We start from the raw sequence: 22,171 nt of genomic DNA on the forward strand, positions 1-22,171 counted from the left end.
TAGGGTGTAAGGAAGGGATCCAGTTTCAGCTTTCTAAATATGGCTAGCCGATTTTCCCAGCACCATTTATTAAATAGGGAATCCTTTCCCCATTGCTTGTTTTTGTCAGGTTTGTCAAAGATCAGATGGTTGTAGATGTATGGCATTATTTCTGAGGCCTCTGTCCTGTTCCATTGGTCTATATATCTGTTTTGGTACCAGTACCATGCTGTTTTGGTTACTGTAGCCTTGTGGTATAGTTTGAATGCCTCCAGCTTTGTTCTTTTGATTTAGGATTGTCTTGGCAATGCGGGCTCTTTTTTGGTTCCATATGCACTTTAAAGTAGTTTTTTCCAATTCTGTGAAGAAAGTCATTGGTAGCTTGAAGGGGATAGATTGAATCTGTAAATTACTTCGGGCAGTATGGCCATTTTCATGGATATTGATTCTTTATGAGCAGGGAATGTTCTTCCATTTGTTTGTGTCCTCTTTTATCTCATTGAGCAGTGGTTTGTAGTTCTCCTTGAAGGTCCTTCACATCCCTTGTAAATTGGATTCCTAGGTATTTTATTCTCTGTGTAGCAATTTTGAATGGGAGTTCACTCATGATTTGGCTCTCTGTTTTTCTGTTAATGGTGTATAGGAATGCTTGTGATTTTTGCACATTGATTTTGTATCCTGAGACTTTGCTGAAGTTGCCTATCAGCTTAAGGAGATTTTGGGCTGAGACAATGGGGTTTTCTCAATATACAATCATGTTATCTGCAAACAGGGACAATTTGACTTCCTCTTTTCCTGATTGAATACCCTTTGTTTCTTTCTCATACCTGATTGCCCTGGCCAGAACTTCCAACACTATGTTGAATAGGAGTGGTAAGCGAGGGCATCCTTGTCTTTTGCCAGTTTTCAAAGGGAATGCTTCCAGGTTTTGCCCATTGAGTATGATATTGGCTATGGGTTTGTTATAAAATAGCTCTTATTATTTTGAGATACGTTCCATCAATTTAAAAAAATTTTTTTAAATGATGGCCATTCTTGCAGCAGTAAGGTGGTATCAAATTCTGGTTTTGATTTGCATATCCCCAAAAATTATTGATGTTGAACATTTTTCATGTTTGTTGGCCATTTGTATATCTTCTTTTGAGAATTGTCTATTCACGTCCTTAGCCCATTTTTGATGGCATCGTTTTTCTCTTGCTGATTTGTTTGAGTTCTTTGTAGATTCTGCATATTAGTCTTTTGTGGGGTGCATAGTTTGCAAAGATTTTTTTCCTACTCTGTGGGTTGTCTGTTTGCTGATTATTTCTTTTGCTCTGCAGAAGCTTTTTAGTTTAATTGAGTCCCATCTATTTATCTTTGTTTTTGTTGCATTTGCTTTTGGGTTCTTGGACATGAAGTCTTTGCCCAAGCCAGTGTCTAGAAGGGTTTTTCCACTGTCATCTTCTATAATTTTTTTTTTTTTTGAGACGGAGTCTTGCTCTGTCGCCCAGGCTGGAGTGCAGTGGCCGGATCTCAGCTCACTGCAAACTCCGCCTCCCAGGTTTACGCCATTCTCCTGCCTCAGCCTCCGAGTAGCTGGGACTACAGGCGCCCGCCACCTCCCCTGGCTAGTATTTTGTATTTTTTAGTAGAGACAGGGTTTCACCGTGTTAGCCAGGATGGTCTCGATCTCCTGACCTCGTGATCCACCTGTCTCGGCCTCCCAAAGTGCTGGGATTACAGGCTTGAGCCACCGTGCCCGGCCATCTTCTAGAATTTTTATGGTTTTAGGTCTTAGATTTAAGTCTTTGATCCATCTTGAGTTGATTTTTGCATAAGGTGAGAGACGAGGATCCAGTTTCATTCTTCTACATGTGACATGCCAATTATCCCAGCAACATTTGTTGAATAGGGTGTCCTTTCCCTAGTTTATGTTTTTGTTGTCTTTGTCAAAGATCATTTGGCTGTAAGTTTTTGGCTTTCTTTTTGGGTTCTCTATTCTGTTCCATTTGTCTGTGTGCCTGTTTTCATGCCAGTTCCATGCTGTTTTGGTGACTATAACCTTGTAGTGTAATTTGAAGTCAGGTAATGTGATGACCTCAGGTTAGTTATTTTTGCTTAATCTTGCTTTGGCTATGTGGGCTCTTTTTTGGTTCCATCTGAATTTTAGGATTTTTTTTTCTAGTTCTGTGAATATTGATAATGATATTTTGATGGGAATTGCATTGAATTTGTAGATTGCTTTTGGCATTATGGAGATTTCACAATATTTATTCTACCCATTCCTGAGCATGGGATATGTTTCCATATGTGTTGTTTGTGATTTCTTTCAGCAGTGTTTTGTAGTTTTCCTTGTGGAGGTCTTTCACACCCTTGGTTAAGTATATTCCTAAGTATTTTGCTTTTTTGGCAGCTATTCTAAAAGGGGTTGAGCTCTGAATTAGATTCTCAGCTTCGTTGCTATTGGTGTATAGCAGTGCTCCTAATTTGTGTACATTGATTTTGTATCCTGAAACCTTCTAAATTCATTTATCAGTTATAGGGGCTTTTTGGATGAGTCTTAAGGGGTTTTTAGGTATACAATAATATCATCAGCGACCACTGACAATTTTACTTCCTCTTTACCGATTTGGATGCCCTTTCTTTCTCTTGTCTGACTGCTTTGGCTAGAACTTCCAGTACTATGTTGAATAGAAATGGTGAAAGTAGGCATTCTTGTCTTGTTCCGGTTCTCGGGGAGAATGCTTTCAAGTTTTCCCATTCAGTATAATGTTGACTGTGGATTTGTCATAGATGGCTTTTTTACCTTAGGGTATGTCCCTTCTATACCAGTTATGCTGAGGATTTTAATCATAAAGAGATGCTGGATTTTGTCAATTGCTTTTTCTGAGTCTGTTGAGATGTGATTTTCTTTTTCTCTTTTTTAGACTGTCGCTCTGTCACTCAGGCTGGAGTGCAGTGGCGTGATCTTGGCTTACTGCAACCTGTGTCTTCTGGGTTCAAGCGATTCTCCTGCCTTAGCCTCCCAAGTAGCTGGGATTACAGGCGCCTGCCACAATACCCAGCTAATTTTTCTATTTTTAGTAGAGACAGGGTTTCACCATGTTGGTCAGGCTGGTCTCAAACTTCTGACATCAAGTGATCTGCCTGCCTTGGCATCCCAAAGTGTTGGGATTACAGGAGTGAGCCACTGTGTCTGGCCTTTCTTGAGCTCACTGACTCTCCTCTGCTTGATTCATTCTACTGCTGAGAGTCTCTAGTGAATTTTTCAGTTCAGCAAATGTATGTCCCAGTTTCAAGATTTCTGTTTGATTTTTTAAAATTATTTTAATCTGACTGGGTGTGGTGGCTGACACCTGTAATCCCAGCACTTTGGGAGGCCAAGGCAGGTGGATCATGAGGTCAGGAGTTTGAGACCAGCCTGACCAACATGGTAAAACCCCATCTCTATTAAGAATACAAAAATTAGCTGGGCGTGGTGGTGCACGCCTATAGTCCCATCTACTCAGAAGGGTGAGGCAGGAGAATCACTTGAACCCAGGAGGCGGAGGTTGTGGTATGCTGAGATTGTGCCACTGCACTCCAGCTTGGGCAACAGCTGTCTCAAAAGAAAAAAATCTATTTTAATCTCTTTGTTAAATTTCTGAATTATTTTTTCTGTGTTATCCTGGAGATCACTGAGTTTCCTTAAAACTGCTATTTTGCGTTGTTGGTCAGAGAGTTCATTTATTGCCATCTCACTGAGGTCATTCACTGACTGGTTCTTTGCTTTGTCTGTTTAGGGAGGTCTTCAGACGTTCCTTGTTTGCTGTTGTTTCTTGTGGATGTACATCTGTGTCTTTGCATTGAAGCATTAGTTATTTATTCCCATTTCCTCTGTCTTGTTTCTGTTTTTATTGGATCCATTTGCTTAGAGATTCTTTGTATTTTACCTGCAGATTTCTTTTTTCTTTCACTAGGTCACTGCTTCTTTTCAGCACTAGATGGCATCTTAAACCCGTCTGCCTTAGTTCTAGTAAACAATCAAAATGCCACTCATCTTGAATAGGGGAGGTCCCCAAAGGGATATCTTGTTAGTGTGGGAAGGCTGGCTAGGCAGCCTCTGTGCCCAGGGCACCTGTGGAACGAATCTCCTGCAGTGTGGTGCTGCTGAGTAGCCACTTTGATTTGATGTCTTCTTTGGCTGAGTTACAGAACAGAGTTTCTAAAAGGCTGGGGGTGGAAGTGGCACCTCTCTCCTTTATCTCTGGCTGTCCTCGAGGATATGTCTGCCTCTAAGGTATCACCAATGCTTTCCATGGGTTAAGGCAGGGACAGTTCTCCTGCCAGGGAGCCCAAGATGGTGGGGAAGCTGATCGTCCACCGTGATCCCTCTTTTAGCATAGAAACCATGAGTCAGGGAAATTTCCCATGTGCTTGGTGCCAAGGCAGGTTGGGGAAGGAATGGTACAGAGATGGAAGTGCGATTCTGTTCCTGTCTCTTCAGAGTGTTTTCATGTCTCTGTGGCCCTGAGAACTGTCTCATCCTCATGTTTGAGTTCTGGGGTATTGCTGGCACTGTGTACCTGATTTTCATTTTCTGTTGTGGAGAGTGAAGCTAGCTCGCTTCTATACCCGCATTTTGGAACTGCAAGTCCTGAAATTATTTTCTTATGTGTGTGTTTGAGGTTTACGTATAGACACCATGATAGAATGAATTTGTTTCTCTTTTATGTGAGGAAAATAGGACATTGTTAACTGTTGTGCGTGGCACAGATCTACTTGAATAATCTTTTGGTTAAGAGAAAAGCACTTGATAAATTCTTGACTTTTTTTTTAAGTCTCTCCTAAAACACTGAGACAACAGGGCAGATGGCTTCGTACTTAGTTATACAACCAGTAAGTGATGCAGATGTGATGGGAAGGTTCAGAGAAATGGGCCTTCTTGGTGTCACTAATTGATCAAAAAGGGAATGTTTGGTGCAGTATGGTGATTGTCTTCAACTTTAGAAAAGCAAGTTTCATAAATTCAGAAAGTAAACCTTTTCCATTGTGTGCCTGAAGAGTTAAAAGGCAAATTGCTTCAAAGGGACTGTGATTTCTGAAAGTGGATATTCTGTCTAAACGTAGCAATCCTGACGCGGAACAGAAGTGCACTTTTGTCAGATGTGTTCTGATTACAATTTTAAAGGACGTTACAAATCACAAAGTAGGTGGCAGAAGCCTGTAACTCTTCTTTTAGGTTAGGCTCAGAATCTTCTGAAAGTGATGAAGCTCCTAACAGCTGCCAAATGGATTTTAAGTTATGTTCGCAGAGCCAGTGGGGGAAAAAATCAGCCCAGGAAATGATAGAAGCACTGCTTGGGAAAGATGATGTCATATTAATATGCCACAGAAAGAAGGCAGATCTGATCAACTTTTTTAAAAAAAAAAATTTTCTTTTATTAAAAAAAAATGATTGGGAACCTAATTTTCAATACTTAAATATTACTTTTGATATAGCTAAAATTAATGGTTACTGATAAAAACACAACTTTTTGAAAACAAAATTCTTCTCTTTTACCATATTCCCAGAGGGAAAGGCCTAACATTTCTCTGAAAGAGAAATCACAGTCCCTGCCCTATTGTGGAACTTGTGACCTAGTTGGGGCCGGATTGGGGTGGGGTGGGAAGACATAATTTTAAAACAATTAGACAAACCTCCAATTTCAGCAAATGCAAGATATTAATAAATGGTAGGATACACACACACATCTGATAAAGGAATTTCAAATAGGGAAAATCCTCAGAGGGAAGAGACTAATCAGGAGGGCTTTATGAAGACAGTAAACCTTGAACTGGGCTTTTGAAACAAAACAGTTTAATTAGTGAAAAGAAATAAGGAAAGGATTTTCTTTACGGATAGTACAATAAATAGAATATTGGTAACAGTGAACAGTTCTTGATTGCTTATTTTATATATATATATACACATATACACACACACACACACACACACACACACACATATATATATATATATATATATTTATTTATTTATTTATTTTGAGATGGAGTCTCGCTCTGTCACCCAGGCTGGAGTGCAGTGGCACGATCTTGGCTCACTGCAACCTCCGCCTCCCAGGTTCAAGCGATTCTCTTGCCTCAGCCTCCCAAGTAGCTGGGACTACAGGCGTGTGCCACCGTTCTCAGCTAATTTTTGTATTTTTAGTAGAGACAGAGTTTCACCATGTTGGTCAGGCTAGTCTCGAACTCCTAATGTCAGGTGATCCACCTGCCACAGCCTCCCAAAGTGCTGGGATTACAGGCGTGCGTGAGCCACCGCGCCCGGCCTGACTGCTTATTTTATATAAAGAACTACTCTAAGTGGTTATCATTATTAATATTGAAATTATTTACTTTTAAGCATAGTACGTACTGTGTTCTCATTTAAATTTTATGTCACTTCTGAAGCCCTGTCATTAGTAATTATGTTCATATTACAGATGAGGAACTAAGGTGCTGAGAGATAGGAGCGCCAACAAGAACAGTGCCTGGCACAAAGCAAATGCTCAGTAAACATTTGACAAATGAATAATTGAGCAAGCAAACATGCCCAAGATCATTCACACAACTGAGTGCCAAATTTGACTGACTAAGGCTCACTCTTAGCCTGCACACTACATGTCTTTATTTGGATGAAGTAAGTGAGAACATTTATGGACAGAAAAAAATGCGTCTGGCAGATGAAAAGGTTTAAATAAGGGAAGAATTACAACTGGTTTCACTGATGAAATAATTAAAGAGGCAGTAGAGTGTTGATAGTAAGAGCCAAGTCTTTAGAGCCAGAAAGATCTGATTTGAAATCCTGTTTCCTGTACTTGTTAGTTATATAACCTCCTTGATTGACAGCTTCACCTCTCTTTACCTCAGTTTTGTCATCTGTAAAATGGAATAGTGATCATTTTCTAATACGAATGTGGGATTAAGAGGGATAATACATAGATCTTGGCACTTAGTAAATACTCAATAAATAATTAGAATAATTATTACTAGCAGTTAGTTCTTGAGAAAGAGAAATGACTTAATGGAGATGGTCTAGAGGAAGCTGAATCTTGCAGTGGCAGCTGAGATAAATTAGAAATCAAGAGAGCACAGGCAAGAAGAGTAGAAAGGTGTTGAAGTCATGTAGTTACCAGGTACTGCAGTGAGAGAGCAGTAGTATGAATGAGACAAAGGGGGAACGGTGGGGACAGACAGACAATGTAACGTCATAATCAGAATGTTGTGATAAATTTATCGGCATTTTATATCTTTTTGGAGAATTCTGAGGTGGTCGTAGACAGTCTGTCATTGGAGTTAGTATTTAAATGTCCTTCAGCTTATAGCTCAAAGCTCAAGAATTATTGTTCTAATTATGACATCCTGAATATATTGGCAAAACTTACTTTCCCTTTCTGGCCATCTCACCACCACCAAAATAATGTCAGTTTTCTCATAGTTTTTTGAGATCTAAAACAATCCACATGCTCTCCACACATACTCCTCCCCCAGGTATGTGTTTCCTTGAACACGGTCTGCTGACTGAAAACCCATGTCTTTTTTATTTCAGTGCAAGCAGCTAATGATTCAGTCTGTAGACTCCAACAGAGGGAACAGGAACGAAAAAAGGTAAAAGATCATTTAGATAACGGGGCATATAAGTCTTGGGTGTTTGTTACATTATTAGCAATTGCTTTTGATCAGAAAATTCTCTGAATGCAGTGATTTTTACATATTTTAAAATGGCTGATTCATTGAAGATGTGTTGAGAAGGTATGGTCACGTGGTCATACCATCAATATTTTTATAAATTGAAATTGCAGAACTCTCTTTTTTCCTTTTCAACATTTCCATCTTTTCCCTGAAAGTGGTATTTGTCTCCTGGAGGAGAGAGAAAATAGGACTTTTACATGTAACAACAAATATCCACCAGATTGGAGATATAAATCTTTCCTCTGAGCCTGAAGTATTGAGTATATTATGTATATTTCTTCTAGAAAAGGAAGCATTCATGCCTGTGGATAGGTTATTTAATGAATAGCCATAGGAGTATTTGAATCATTTGCTGGGCAGTGCTTTGCTTATTTGAATTATATGTTAACTAAATTCAGATGTGGAAAAATAGCACAAGAATTTAAGTTCCTGTGATAATTTGGTGTTTTTCACTTGCAATTATCATCAAGTGTTTTTGTAACTTACTCATTGCTCTAAACTAATGAAGATACATCTTACACTTATTAAAAAACATTGAAAAGACTAAGTCACTCTGAAAATAATACCTTTTTGCTTGTGTGTGTGTATCGACAAATGTTACTGTCTCCATTTATCTGGAATGTGTTGTGGTTAATCCACAATAATAGTTCAGATCTGTCCCTGTATAAAAATATAATGGAATGAGCCTTCTCAGAGTTTCAGTTTCTGTACCCTTTGCTTAAATCTAAACGTTGATATAAAGTTTGAAAAGTCAACAATTTGCTAATTTACACTTTATTGAAAGGACTTGACATTTAAGACAGATGGGAATGCTGCCCAAGGATAGTGGGACCCCGCAGGCCATTCGGGAAGCAGGGCCATGGCTGAGCTCCTGGATGAAGTGGCAAGGCAGATCTGTGGTCAGGGAAGTTTGTGTCAGGATGGGGTGCTTGCACAGCGTGCAGAGAGTGCTGGAAAGGCAGGCAGGGCTGGGGGACGTAAGTGGACCATGACAGACTGGACAGCAGATACATTTTTAATTCCTCTGCTGTGCTAGGTGCCACTGGGGATGATGGATTTTGCTAATTTTAGGGCAGTTCCTACACTTAAGGAGCTAAAAGTCTTGGAGTCCCAAAGCACTAACCCTGTAATAATAGAGGATAAAGTGAGAACTGTGATCATTACTAATAACTTTTTAGGATCTTGGCAAAAGTATAATTTATTAGGAAGATGATGGCATTCAAGCCTGACCTTGATTGGTAGGAATTCAGTTACTGGAAGATGAGAAGAGAGATATTGTAGGGCAAGGAATACATTGTAAGTAAAGGCGAAAGATGTGAGAAGTCATATTGTCTCGTGGACCTGGTATGGAGACTGTCTAAATGGACATTTATAGAGATTATTGTGGATGATCTTAAATGCTGTATTAAACAATTTGTTGTGGGGACATCAGAAACTTTCCGTTTTTTGAGAAGCCGAATAACTATCTGATAGAATACTGGCTGTACATTTCAACACATGCGGTTCTCTTGGCTCTCAAAATAAAAATGAAGACGTATCGCATGCTACATGTTACCTCTCTGACATGTTGCTGTATGATTTAAGTAGATTCAGGTGAGTGTACACCAGCACATTAATTGGTCTGTTTTTCTAAGACATTGTCAAAGCAGTTATAGTTCTGAAAAATGGCAATTTTTGTCATTCTTGAGCAGAAGGAACTGAAAATTAAATTTTAATTTGAACAGTTTCTCTTGTCGCTTTGAACTATTTCTACATGTGGTGTATTGGCCCTGTGTATAGTAGGAAGATGACCAGATTGGGTAAGAATACCTGGCTTGTTTTATTTCTGGTATTGGTTCCCTTTACTAGCTAGCTATAAGCCCTTGGACAAATCCTTGAGCTTCCAGCTCCTCGTCTGCAAAATAATGATCTATTCTACTTATCTTATAGATCGAAGGGTAAATTGCATTATAAAAATTATTTGAAATGACTTTGAAAATTGTATCTCACTGTCAAAATGTAGAGTAGCATTTTTTTCCTGCCAACTCACTATTTGTTTAAGATGCGAGCAGTCACTGTGTGGATAAGAGCCCTGCCATAGTCTGTTAGAGTCTGTGAAGAAGCACTTGAGAAACCTTCCCATTGATGATTTTGCAAATTAAAAAGTGCTGTCTATCCCATGGTTTAAAAAGCACTGGCCACAAGAAATAAGAATATTTTAAGCCGAGCGTGGTGGCTCACACTTGTAATCCCAGCACTTTGGGAGGCTGAGGCGAGCGGATCACTTGAGGTCGGGAGTTTGAGACCAGCCTGACCAACATGGAAAAACCTCGTGTCTCCTAAAAAATATATAATTAGCTGGACGTGGTGGTGCATGCCTCGTTTAATCCCAGCTACTGGGGAGGCTGAGGCAGGAGAATCACTTGAACCCGGGAGGCGGAGGTTGCCGTGAGCCAAGTTTGCACCATTGCATTCCAGTCTGGGCAACAAGAGTGAAACTCCATCTCAAAAAAAAAAAAAGAATATTTTAATATTTAATATGAAGTACACTTCTTTTTTTCTTTTTCTTTTTTTTTTTCTCTTTTCTTTGAGACGAAGTCTCACTCCGTCGCCATCCAGGCTGGAGGGCAGTGCTGCAATGGCTCACTGCAATCTCCGCCTCCCAGGTTTAAACTGTTCTCTTGCCTCAGCTTCCCAAGTAGCTGGGATTACACCTGTAATCCTAGCTAATTTTTGTATTTTTAGTAGAGACAGGGTTTCGCCATGTTGGCCAGGCTGGTCTTGAACTCCTGACCTCGGATGATCTACCCGCCTCAGTCTCCCAAAGTGCTGGAATTACAGACATGAGCCACTGTGCCCAGCCTGAAGGACATTTCTTATAGATGTTATGTCTAGGGGTATTTTAAAACTAATTTTTATAGAATATATATTAAAAATTAGTATTTTAAAATATACTGAAACTTTGTTTCACCAGAAGTTGGTAAGTCTGTGAGACTTAGTTTGTAAGCAGACTTAGATTTGTTACCCTGATTTTCTTTCCTGAAGATAATTTAATAAATTAACCAGCTTAAAGTCATAAACAGATGTACTTCTTTGCTCAGAGAAAAGTAAAAATTCTTTACATTTTTATTAGAGCAATAAACTTTCAGTCATGTCTTTATTTCTTTTTTCTTTTACTTTTTTGTTTTACTGCCATATGTAGCTTCTTCTGAAACTGTGACATGGTAGAGGTTTCAAACCCCACACATACACATGTGTGTGCACACACACATATGTCATAAAGGTAAAGTTTAATTTCTCATCTAGCCAATGTAAACAAAGCAAAAGACCTGACCTCTAGCTGCATTTTCAACCTAATGTTAATTGTTGCCCTTGGTTATACTATTGCATACATTTTATATATTTGAAAGGTTCTCAGAACAAAGATGGGAGTAGTAATGAAATCAAATAGACTCCTGCCATTACTCATTAAATCTTTTTTTTTTTTTTTTGAGATGGAGTCTCACTCTGTTACCCAGGCTGGAGTACAGTGGCGCCATCTCAGCTCACTGCAACCTCTGCCTCCTGGGTTCAAGCGATTCTCCTGCCTCAGCCTCCCAAGTAGCTGGGATTACGGGCGCACACCACCACTCGTGGCTAATTTTTGTATTTTTAGTAGAGACGAGGTTTCACCATCTTGGTCAGGCTGATCTTGAATTCATTAATTCTTTTATGTCAAGACAATTTGTGGATTTCTGTAGGAAGTAAACTGATAAACGTCATTCATACAAATCATGTTTCCCACAATTGATATCTAAAAGTACATTCAGAAGAACAATAAATGCACATTCCCTAGTTATTTGACATGTCTTCAAAACTACCACTAGTACAAAGTTGCATTTTGGGCACTAGCAATAAGAATAGTGAAAGGAAAATATTATTGGCTTATAAAATTCACTGGCTCTTAAAAATATGCCACCGGTGGAGATGAGATGGTTAATAATATCTGTCAATAATTTAAATTTAGGTTCATGCACAGGTGTCAATTTTTGAAGCCCTGTTCAACCAGACTGGAAGTAATTATGAAGTAAATGTGAATGCTTTTGATTCACCTTGTCCACAAATATTTATTAGATGCAGTTATCCTTCTTTATGATTACTTTCATGAGAGCAGCAAGTTCAAATGGCTTATACATTGTTTTTAATAGAGTTTGAAAGTAGAGTAACGTATCAGTACATACTGTTCTATATAAAATCGTTTTTGGCAGTTGTTATACTGACACTCCTTACCAAAGGAAATGGTTTTTCCTGTGTCTCTGTAAGGCATATATAAAATTAATGGCATGTATATTACTGGCAGATGCTCTAAAAGACCTTTTAGACCTTAGTTGGATTATTCAGAGTTTTCCCGTAGACCAGGGTTTCTCAACCTCAGCACTATTTGGACCTGGTAATTCCTTATTGTGGGTGCTGTCCTGTGCATTGCAGGATGTTTAGCAGCATCCTTGACCTCTATCGACTAGATGCCAGTAGCACCTTCCCACAACCTGTGTTATGATAACCAACAATCTCCTGGGGGAGAGGGGTGTAAAATGCCCTCCCCTGCCCCCCATTGAAAATCACTGACTTAGACGAATCTCTGCAGAAGTGTGTTTCTATTTCGTAATCCAGACTTCTTTTATATACCTGGTTCTAGACACCTGTCTTCAGGATTGGTTTCTATTTCAAATTATCTTTAATTGGTGGAGGGCGGTGAGTGCCTGCATGCATGCCAGTTTATTATTATTTCTTTCTCTGTTGTAACTTATGTATATATTTTACTAAGTAGAAAGAGATAACACCATTATAGTTAATTACTTTTGGTGTGTAGTTATAGGTTATTAATAAATTCTCTTCATTTTCTTTTAAAGTTGGCATTTTCTAAGTTTATCTTGAAGAGTGCAGTTGATTCCATTTAAGAAGAGCCCACTGAAACTTGATGTACTTTTTTTTTTATTGTGGCAGAATTCATATAACATAACATTTACCTTCATAACCATTTTAAAATGTACATTTCAGTGGCATTATCTATATTCACATTGTTGTTCAACCATCACCACCATCCATCCACAGAACCTTTTTTTTCTAAATTTATTTATTGCTATTTTTTTGAGATGGAGTTTTGCTTTTGTCACCCAGGGTGGAGTGCAGGGGCGTGATCTCGGCTCACTGCAACTTCCACCTCCCATGTTCAAGCGATTCTCCCACCTCAGCCTACCAAGTAACTGCGACAACAGGCGCCTGCCATCATGCCCAGCATGCCCAGCTAATTTTTGTATTTTCAGTAGAGACGGGGCTTTGCCATGTTGGCCAGGCTGGTCTTGAACTCCTAACCTCAGGTGATCCACCTCAGCTTCCCAAAGTGCTGGGATTATAGGCGTGAGCCACCGCACCCAGCCCACAGGACTCTTTCATATTCAAAACTGAAACTCTGTACCCAGTAAGCAGTAACTCCTCATTCCCCTTTCTCTCCACCCCTGGAAACCATCATTCTACTTTCTAGCTCTATGAATTTGATTGCTCTAGGTTCATCGTGTAAGTAGACTCATATAACGTTTGTCTCTTTTGTGACTGGCCTATTTCTTTAGTGTAATGTCGTCGAGATTCGTCCATGCTGTAGCATGTGTCAGAATTTCCTTCTTTTTTAAGGCTGAATAATATTCCATTGTATGTGTAGACTACATTCTGTTTATCTGTTCATTTGTCTATGGACATTTAGGTTCTCCCACCTTTAGCTATTATGCATAACATTGCTGTAAATGTGGGTATACAAATAGCTGTTCAAGTTCCTACTTTTAATTTTTTTGGATATATGCCCAATAGTGGAATTGCTGCTTTGTATGGTAATTCTATGTAAAAACCAAGGTTTTTATATTCTTTAAGCACAATGTTCTTATAACTTTAACCACTTTTTTTGTTGTTTTTCTGATTTCTTTATTTTATTTTTAAGGAGCAGTTTCCAAGTCATTTTATTCAGAATTTTATGTTTCTTGAATCAATAAACACTATACAAAACAATGTCAATGTAAAAATGGCTACCATTTTCTCTCCTCTGCTTCCCCTACATGGGGACAATCCCCTGGGCAGCCTCACTCAGGAGTTTTATGAGCTCTCCCTCCAGATTTGTTCCAGCAAATGAAGTTCAGTGACATAGTCCCTTGAATGATATCCAGAGAAACTCAGCTGGGGTGGGGAGAGCCTCTGGAATCTGGAGGTAACTAGCTTAGGGAAATGAATTAGTGTTTTTGGGGAGAAGAAATGGCCCCTAGGGCAAGAGCCTACCCCAAAGAAAAGGGTGTCTGACGTGTTCACAGTTAACTTCTTTTGCCTCAGGAAGTGGTATTTGTACAGAGAAAAAAGTGACAAGATGTCCATGCCATCCTCACACGCCTGCTGCTCCTCTGCCCCTAGCTGGGGCCAGGTAGCAGGACAGCCTCTCAGACAAGGTCAGCAACATTGAGGGGCATCTCCTTAATGGAGATGTTGTAGGTCTCCATGTCTCGATGGGTCTTCTTGTCATCTGTCACCATGAACTTTGATGACTTTGGATGGAAATCTTAAAAAAGATATTCTATACTTTTATGTTTTTTTAAAAATTTATTAAATGTTACAGAATAATTTTGTAGGAATCAGGCATTATTGAGAATATCCGACTTTATATAATGGTGAATATGGTGATGTCATTAGGGAAGAAGAAAGAGAGATACTGTGCTATGTTTCTGTAGCAGCCGCCCTCAGATACTGTGTGTTTTAAGTTTTTTATCTGCCTCCTCTTTTGCTATAAGGCTGATGCCTGTTATTCTTCCCTCGTTTATCAGCCTTTTCATTTTCTAACTTGTGATTTTTTAATAGGGTGTTGTCTTAGAAACCAGTTAACTAAGCTGGTTAGAATTGTATATAATGTAGGTCAAATAGGCACAGAATCAGAAGAGCTTTTCATGAGCCCTGCAATATTTGTAAATGGACTTTGTAGTATCTTTTTCTTTTGGATGACTTAAAGGTCTTACCACGTTCTCAACTAAGTTTCAGATAAATGTTATTTCCAGGTAGCTGGGTTTTATTTGTATGTAAAGATCGCAGTATTGTCAATACATGAATGTATAGGTGACCCTCCCCCTTTTTTTCTTTACTAATTGTTGTAAAAAATGTAAGAATGGGCCGGACGCGGTGGCTCATGCCTGTAATCCCAGCACTTTGGGAGGCAGAGGTGGGCGGATCACCTGAGGTCAGGAGTTCCAGACCAGCCTGGCCAACGTGGTGAAACCTTGTCTCTACTAAAAATACAAGAATTAGCCTGGTGTGGTGGTGGGCGCCTGTAATCCCAGCTATTTGGGAGGCTGAGGCAGGAGAATCGCTCGAACCCGGGAGGCAGAGGTTGCAGTGAGCTAAGATTGTGCCACTGCACTCCAGCCCTGGCAGCTAGGAAACGATAGCATGGAGTGACTGTAAGAACTTCTTGATGAGGAAGCAAAACTAGATTTTTATTTGGATTTGGCGATTGTCATCTTTTAGCTTATTTTCACTCGGCCTACAAGACCAATAAGCGATATGCCTGATATGAACAGGCTACTTGAATATGTTTATCTTTATTCATAATATTCTGAAACTACACAATAGAAATACTGATCTTTGGCAGTATCTTATTCACTAATATATTGCAGTATCTTAAAGACTGTTCTTGTAGCCAAATGGTTAATAATGGCTACATCGAGGATTAAATTGAATATAGGAATGGAGGGGAAAGTCTGTTGCTCTTGAGTTGTCTATATTGTTTGAATTATTACAATAATCTGTTGCTAAAATTATTAAAATTAAAGAACAAAAACTGAAATGGCAGGGGGATAAAAGTAGAGTGATCTGCCTTCTAGATGCTTTGCTTGTGATTTGTATAATATTTACCTTTTATTAAGTTCCTCAGGCACTGAACTAGGAACTTGACATGTTCTACCTCTAGTCTTTATAAGTATTATTTATGGATGCGGAGTATTTGTTTTCCTCATTTTAAAGTTAAAGAAACTAAGTTGCTCAGCATCATGCAACTAGTGACAGGTAGACCAGAATTTGAAGCGAGGTTTATATGCCTGCCAAAGCTACATTTTTCTTTATTGGGCTGTACTGGATAAAATGCATTCTGGTTGGGAAGGGGAACACGGGCTCTTGCCTTGTGGTTCACATCACAGGGTCAGCTGAGCCAATGATGACTTTTCATTTACAAAGAAATGAACAAATTAACATCTGAGTATGCATGTTTAATATTCTCTGTGTTTATTAAAACACAACTAAAGCTAAATATCATTTTGATGAAGTTTATCGCATTTTTTCTTTTTCTAGTGTGACTGTGGCTTTTCTCTTAGACTGTAACAGTTTTTTCTAAAGTTCCATCAGAATAGTTCAATAAACTCTTCATGCATCTTTTGGAGAGTTATAATCTGTAAGGCTGAAAAGTTAAAATAATTCTTTGCATTTTGTTTAACCTGTTTAACAAATTTTTTGGATGAGTAAACCCCTCCCTAATCCTCTCTCCCTACCACTGTAATATCTGTTCAGATCCCAAGTGTCTGTGGGACATATTTTAGAGCAATGTTTGACTGTAAAGGAACAGTCAAACATTTTAGAGGAATGTTTGACCAAGAATTTTCAATTGGAAAGAAGTTGACGTTAAGTCTGAAGTTGAACAGTCTTGGTGCTGAGGAGCTTCAGATCAGCCTAGCAAAAAGGCTCGGACAAGAGCGTTTGTCTTGTGAAAGAGATTTTTAGCTACCTACGTAAAACTTCCTCTAGAAAGATCTGATTTGTACTCTGTGATAGAAAAGGCGTAGGTTTGGGTATCAGAAAGAACTAAATTTGAATCTACAACCAAGCTATTAGGTGAGTGACCATGGAGGATAAAAGTGTCCTTAAGCCTTAATTTCTTTGTCTGTAAAATGAGAATAATGTCATCTTAAAGGAGAGGCTTTTAGAAGTAGCTATGCAAAACAACTAGCAGAAATTTGTATTTTATGGGTACTTAGAGCACATTGGTTTATTCAGCCCTTCATCCTGTTTGTCGTCCTGACCCGAATGAGAGAGAAAATAGAACAGCAAGAACATGATGAACAGCCTGAAGATGGTTTCTTTTTCCTAGTAGCTGTTTTTCTGGTGGCTGACATCTGAGTTAACCAGCATCTGAGTACGCTGCGTGTCCCTTTTTCATTCAAGTGCTGGAATTAATATGCCAGAATTAACAGTGACTTTGGGTGCTTTGTTGGGGTGTGTGTGTGTGTGTGTGTGTGTGTTTTGTTTTTGTTTTTGAGACAGAGTCTCGCTCTGTCACCCAGGCTGGAGTGCAGTGGTGCAGTCTTGGCTCACTGCAACCTCTGCCTCCCGGGTTCAAGCAATTCGACCTTGTATGTTTTTATAGTTTGCATATCCCAGTTTTTGTTTGTTTAATAGAACCTAATCTGTATCAAAACTTAACTGCTAATGACATACATGTAGAATAGTTGAAATAGGGATGTAAAGTTATTTTTTCATACTCTCTATTTAGATTTTTGTTGTACGTATTCAAAGTTAATAATTGAAATTATACTTTGGAAGGAGGGAGAAAACTAAATTTATACCTTTTTTATTTATACAGCATTTTATCTGTATTACTGTGGTGCTAGAAAGAAAAACAAAAAACCTTTCATCCTTATATAGCAGTATTAAGGAACATCTCAAGAACTGAGATATTTGACGCAGATGTTTGAGATGTTGATTTGCTTTAAGGACTAGAACTGACCCAGGGGAGATTTCTTTCTTTCTTTTTTTTTTTGAGAGGGAGTCTCACTTTGTCACTGGTTGGGAAGGGGAACTGGAGTGCAGTGGCGTGATCTCATCTCACTGCAACCTCTGTCTCCTGGGTTTAAGCAGTTCTCCTGCCTCAGTTTCCCGAGTAGCTGGGATCACAGGTGCACGCCACCACACCGGCTAATTTTTATATTTTTTAGTAGAGACAGGGTTCTGCCATGTTGGCCAGGCTGGTCTTGAACTCCTGACCTCAGGTGATCTGCCCACCTCAGCTTCCCAAAGTGCTGGGATTACAGGCGCGAGCCACTGTGCCCAGCCCAGAAGAGATTTCTCGAGTTCTTCTCTAGTGACTAATAATTTATGATTCTTTTTAATGCACTTAAAAATATTTTATGTAAGACAGACATTTTGACTTCTTATAGCAATGATTCTTTTAGCATGTATTTTTTAAAATTGGTTTTAAAATATCTGCAGTGAAATGGTATTTGAGGAGAAATAGAAATATGAAAAAATACTTGGATTGTGTTTGATTTTATCGTTTTATACTATACGCTTTAAAAAAAATTTTTTTTTTTTTTTTTTTTTTTTTGAGATGGAGTCTCACTCTGTCACCCAGGCTAGAGTGCAGTGGTGCCATCTCAGCTCACTGCAACCTCTGCCTTCTGGGTTCAAGCGATTCTTACGCCTCAGCCTCCCAGGTAGCTGGGACTACAGCCATGTGCCACCACACCCAGCAAATTTTTGTATTTTTAGTAGAGACGGAGTTTTGCCTTGTTGGCTAGGCTGGTCTCAAACTCCTTACCTCAGGTGATCCACCCACCTTGGCCTCCTAGAATGCTGGGATTACAGGCGTGAGCCACTGTGCCCAGCCTGCTTTTAAAATTTAGGAAATGAGAATATCCATGTTTAATTTTAATGAGAGAAGCCTTAGATGTCTCTAATGTATCATCTTTTTTTGGATATTATAACACTTTTTCCTTGTGACTTCCCAGCTGATTGTTACGGTAACCAAATATCAAGAGATAATGTTATGAAATTATTGTCTGGAAAATGTCATGTGACTTTCTAATTTCTTTTCTCAGATTCACAGTGACCACTTAGTAGCTAGTGAGAAACAGCATACGCTCCAGTGGGACGACTTCATGAAGCAGCAACCCAACAAAAGGGCTGAAGTGGATGAAGAGCACAGAAAAGCCATGGGGAGGCTTAAAGCACAATATGCTGAGATGGAGAAGGACCTAGCGAAATTTTCAACTTTTTAAGAACTTGAACCACAACAATCACAAACTAATGTGAATATATTCACCTCTCTCCTGAAAAATATTCCCACCAAACCATTTAGCCTCTGCTTCAAGCTTAGCAATATATTCAGTAGCACTCTTGTATCAGAAGAAAGAAGCTTCTACTGGCATTCTGATTGGACGTTTAAAGAAAGGTGCTACATCTTTCCAGCTTTAAGTGCCTATATGATTATTTGAATGAAGAGAAGTAGGAAGGACAATGGAATAAATGTACTCTTTGTTAGTCAGAATTGATCATCTTTTCCATTGATTAGCTCAGAGAACTGTAGGTATAGACTTCTTAAAAAGATCATTTAATTCATTTCTATATAGGGTTAACAATTGTTTATTGTTGTGGCTTAATGGGCAGGTATAGAAGCTAGCTGTCACAGCCTCCTTGGCTGTTGGAAGAACGTACAAAGTGTTACTGCATGAGTAATGCAGACCAAAAAAAAAAAAAAAACCCAACTGTCCTTGGAGCAGAGCTCACATTTCAGAGAGGTGGGAGTGACAACATTGTCCCTACTGCGGCAAAGATGGCCATGTTGGTATTGGAACTGCCTCTTGGGAAGCGTTGCTCATTTTACAGTGCAGCGTAATGCCACGGGCTTCTGTGGATGAGAAGACACATGTTAAGTTTTGTGGCCTTCCAACACTTAACTATTTTCAGCTTTTACATCATGCTTAGTAAGAACAGCTTACCAAAAATGTATTTTGACATTTAGTTTTTCCAAGAACTATAATCTTGCCCATAGTATTTACCTCATTTTTGTGTCTGTTTTGCTGTGGGTAAGCTTTATAAGATAAATAATATCTATACATGTTTCAACTGTTTAGTAGAGTAATCAACAAAATCTGCCAGGGAGTCCCTCTGGAACCATATAAAGTTCCTGGCTTTGAATGAACCAGAAGTGTTTGCCCACATGGCAAATGGTCCATGTTAAATGTAAATCCTTTTTAGTGCTAATGTCTGTTCTCATAAGCAGGTATATTATGATGAAACATGTACCAGTTCTGTCATCACTGTGATCTTTAAAAACCTGCATTTAACAATCTAATTTGAGGCTGGGTGCAGTGGCTCACACCTGTAATCTCAACACTTTGGGAGGCCGAGGCAGGCGGATCATTTGAGGACCAGGAGTTCAAGCCCAGCCTGGCCAACATGGTGAAACCCTGTCTCTACTAAAAATACAAAAATTAGCCCGGCGTGGTGGTGCACGCTGTAATCCCAGCTGCTCAGGAGGCTGAGGCACGGAAATCACCTGAACTTGGGAGGTGGAGGTTGCAGTGAGCTGAGATGGCACCGCTGCACTCCAGCTTGGGTGACAGAGTGAGACTCTGTCTCAAAAAAAAAAAAAAAAATCTAACTGAAGAACTAAGTTGATTTTTTATTTGCCATAAACCAAGCAAAAGTAAATGCAATAATTTCAAGAGATTTATGGTAAACGAATTTGAGGTATGGATAAATCTTTCACATATTTTTTATTGCTTTTTAGTAAAGAAAGGCACACGAAAGAAAATATCCAGCTCTCTTGTGTTATCTCAGTGTGGCGACTGCAGAAAATTGACAATGCCTGCCTGTGTAAATGTATGGCTTACTGTCAAAGCTTCATTCTTGGCTGCATGTTGAAAATGTGATTAAACTTAATAGAGGAGATGAAATAAGTATTTGAGATTTTTTTTCAGTAACACTGAACTTCTGCCAACTTTCTCTATCCGCTACTGTAGGCTTGACAGGCTCATCAATCATTTGCTGGTACCTGGACTCAAAAGCACACTTGCTGACACCAAGGCATGTTGGAATTTTCTTAATTCTCTTTCAGTGGATGGAAAAAAAAAAACTTCCAAAAATATCCCACACATGAAAAGGGAGGGGAGCCTTAAATGAAAATTCCCTTTGTACCGTGGACACTTTTTGGAATGCGATTAATTGCCAACACATCATTGAACGAATGCTGTAACCAAGAAATTAAGATTGTATGTGTGAGGGGAATATATTCTTAACTGTGGCTACCCAGCTTGTATAGCAAAGATTTCTGATAGTTTGTGTTCATCTCATGTGAATAATACTTTACCTTATAAGTTTGTACATATTCCATAAATACCTAAGGGACTTCCTAAACCAAAATGAATTGATGGGCTTTTTGAGCTTTAGACATTAGTAACATTTTTAACTATTCAGCATAGCTTCTATAAGAGTTGGTTTATTTACCTTCCTTTTGATATTTTTAGTGGTGAACACTTCTGCTTCTGTTTCCCAGTTGCCACATCACTTTTAATATGTGTTTTATTTACATGTAAAAAATAATTTTAATAACTGCATAATTTGTAACATTTCTTTCCTTTTTTTTTTTTTGAGACAGAGTCCCACTGTGTCACCCAGGCTGGAGTGCAGTGGCGTGATCTCGGCTCACTGCAAACTTTGCCTCCTGGGTTCAAACAATTCTTGTTCCTCGGCCTCCTGAGTAGCTGATATTAATATACAGGCATGTACCACCATGTCCAGCTAATTTTTATATTTTTAGTAGAGAAGGAGTTTCACCATGTTGACCAGGCTGGTCTTGAACTCTTAATCTCAAGTGATCTGCCCACCTCAGCCTCCCAAAGTGCTGAGATTACAGGCATGAGCCACTGTGCCCAGCCAGTTTGTAACATTTCTGCTGTGTTTATGCTGTTGAGCAGAGATACTATGGGTTCTACGTTGCTCATCGGATTACTGTAAGGATCAAATGAAATAATGTTTTATATTTTTAAAGCACCATAGAAAGATTTAAGTTCTGTGTATTTTTAATTATGATTTCTTTCTGGACTAACATATGTATGAGGCTTTTTTTCCCATTTCCTAGCATGTATATTTTTAAATTTTATGTTTATTGATTTCTGTTTTAATTGAATTTGAATTGTGGACAGAAAATAGGTACAGGTAAGACTGATCTGTTAATATTTGTTGAGATTTGCTTTATGACCTAGATTATAACTTGTTTTTGTAAATGTTTCATGATTGCTTGAAAAGTATGCTTGTTTTTCAGTTGTTGGATGTCTGTTAGACCAAAGTTGTTAATTATGTAGTTCAATTTTTTTCCATTTTACTATTCTTTTGTCTTCTACTTGATCTCTCAGACTCTGAGATGTGTTGAAATTTTCTATTCTAGTGAACTTACCAATTTCTCCCTATAATTTTGTCAATTTTAGTTTTATATATTTTTATATATTTTGAAGTCTTGTTATAATTATAAATATAGACATATAAAAATACATAAAATATATATTATATTTATATAGATTATGCCAGCTAGCTAGATTTATAGGATATATCTTTTTTTTTATCCTTCTGTTAAACCTTGCTGTTATGTTTTAGATATGCCCCTTAAAAACTGTGTGACTGGGGCCAGGGCGGTAGCTCATGCCCATAGTCCCAGCACTTTGGGAGGGCGAGGTGGGCAGATCATGAGGTC

The 22,171-nt window shown here is 38.7% G+C and overlaps 1 protein-coding gene across 3 annotated transcripts in view; it reads left to right on the forward strand.

Annotated features, from left to right (window-relative positions):
- LOC105487399 (biogenesis of lysosomal organelles complex 1 subunit 5) overlaps nucleotides 1–20,792 on the forward strand; it is a 54,393-nt gene extending 33,601 nt beyond the window's left edge. For 2 of the 3 annotated variants that reach the window (XM_011750847.3, XM_011750846.3), the window contains 2 exons: nucleotides 7,529–7,587; nucleotides 18,519–20,792. In XM_011750847.3, the coding sequence (XP_011749149.1) occupies nucleotides 7,529–7,587; nucleotides 18,519–18,537 (78 nt within the window). In that variant the 3' untranslated portion in view covers nucleotides 18,538–20,792. The remainder of the gene's footprint in view (nucleotides 1–7,528; nucleotides 7,588–18,518) is intronic. The other variant, XR_011624058.1, reaches the window with a different exon arrangement.
- Nucleotides 20,793–22,171: the final 1,379 nt, after the last annotated feature.

This window comes from Macaca nemestrina, chromosome 5 (genome assembly GCF_043159975.1).
Source record: "Macaca nemestrina isolate mMacNem1 chromosome 5, mMacNem.hap1, whole genome shotgun sequence".
Taxonomy (NCBI): Eukaryota; Metazoa; Chordata; class Mammalia; order Primates; family Cercopithecidae; genus Macaca; species Macaca nemestrina.